Here is a 1,481-nt window from a genome sequence, read left to right as displayed (position 1 = left end):
CCGGAGCTGCCCCAGAGCTGGCTGCAGTTCAGTGTCAAGGGAGGGGACCTTGTTATACTCAACAGTGACTCACCCTAGAAGCAGCTGCAACAGCCCCAGGCCAAGGGTGTGTGTGCTTGTGTATGCATGCATGAGCGTTTTGTGCATACCTTACACTGGTAAGGAATGTATGGTGGGGGGGGTCTCTGTGTGTGTGTGTGTGTGTGAGTGTGAGGTGGGTGTTTGAGTCAGTCTGAGGCGTCTGTGTGTGTCAGGTGTGCACACATACATGCACACATCTCCCATCTCTCCCTCACTGTATGTGTGTGTATACATGTTAGTGTGAGGTGGGTGTCTGTGCTAGTGTGAGGGGTCTGTGTGAATGTGCACGTGTGTGTGTCAGCGTGAGGTGTATGTGTGCCTCTCATGAGGGGTGCTGTGTATGTGTGTGTGTCAGTGTGAAGCTTATTTGAGCATGTCAGGGGTGGGTGGGTGTGAAAGATAGGTGTATCTATAATGGGGGTCTACAAGGTGTGTGTGTGTGACAGGTGTATCTATCATGGGGTGTGAGAGAGAGGTGTGTGTGTCAAGGGAGCGTGTACAAGCTGTGCATATGTGCATGTCCATGAGGTAGAAGTGTGCACACGTCTGTGTCTGTCTGTGTGAGGTGGGGTGCAAGTGAAGGGGAGGGGTGTGCATGTGCGTGCACACATGCGTGTGCTTGGGTATGCACATGTGCGCACATGTGCACACGTGTCTCTCCCCTTACAGACTAACCTGGTCCTGATCCGGCAGCAAGTGGAGCTAGTGGAAGGTGAGAGGCACTGACACGTGTGTGCCACACACACGCACACACACACGCACACGGCGCGAGTCGGAGTCACTCACCCACGTGACGAAGGCCCTGGGGGTACAGGGCCCTGCTTGGTCGCTGTGGCAAAGTAGGGGTTGGGCTGAGGTGGCCATGATGGTTGTTGTCAGCAACAAGGCGGCCAGGATGCTGGTCACTGAGGCGGCCAGGACGGTCAGGATTGGTTGCCAAGGTGGCCACAACGGTGGTTGCTGGTTGCTGAGGCAGCCATGACAGTGGGCCATGGCAACAAGACTGCTGTGACAGTTCACCTCCATAACAATGGTGGAGGTTCCATGACAGTTGCCTCAGGCACCTGACAGGTGCCACCAGTAGAGGAGGTGACCATGACAGTTGCCACCGGTGACCCAGGAGGCCACGACAGTTGCCAGTGGTGACCAAGGCAGCCATGACAGTTGATACTAATGACTGAAGCAACCATTACTGTTGTCAATGGTGACCCCGGTGACCATGACAGTTGCCAATGGCCACAAGGGCAGCCATATTTGTTGCCACTGGTGACCTAGGCAGCTATGACTGTTGCCACTGGGCATCCTGATGGTAACTGCAGTTCTCTGCCCCCGACCCCCAGCCCTGTTGGGGTTTGAGACCCGGAACCGGTACACAGTGCAGTCAGGGGAGGGGCGCCCGC

The 1,481-nt window shown here is 55.8% G+C and overlaps 1 protein-coding gene across 1 annotated transcript in view; it reads left to right on the top strand.

Moving 5' to 3' along the window:
• Window positions 1-706: 706 nt before the first annotated feature.
• PLSCR3 (phospholipid scramblase 3) overlaps window positions 707-1,481 on the top strand; it is a 2,524-nt gene continuing 1,749 nt past the window's right edge. The window contains 3 exon segments of the mRNA XM_025193739.1: window positions 707-734; window positions 737-793; window positions 1,422-1,475. Of these exon segments, the coding sequence (XP_025049524.1) occupies window positions 707-734; window positions 737-793; window positions 1,422-1,475 (139 nt within the window).

This window comes from Alligator sinensis, unplaced genomic scaffold, assembly GCF_000455745.1.
Source record: "Alligator sinensis unplaced genomic scaffold, ASM45574v1 scaffold1488_1, whole genome shotgun sequence".
NCBI lineage: Eukaryota > Metazoa > Chordata > Crocodylia > Alligatoridae > Alligator > Alligator sinensis.
Note: the sequence above shows the minus strand (reverse complement) of the source record. Positions and strands in the feature narration are given on the sequence as shown.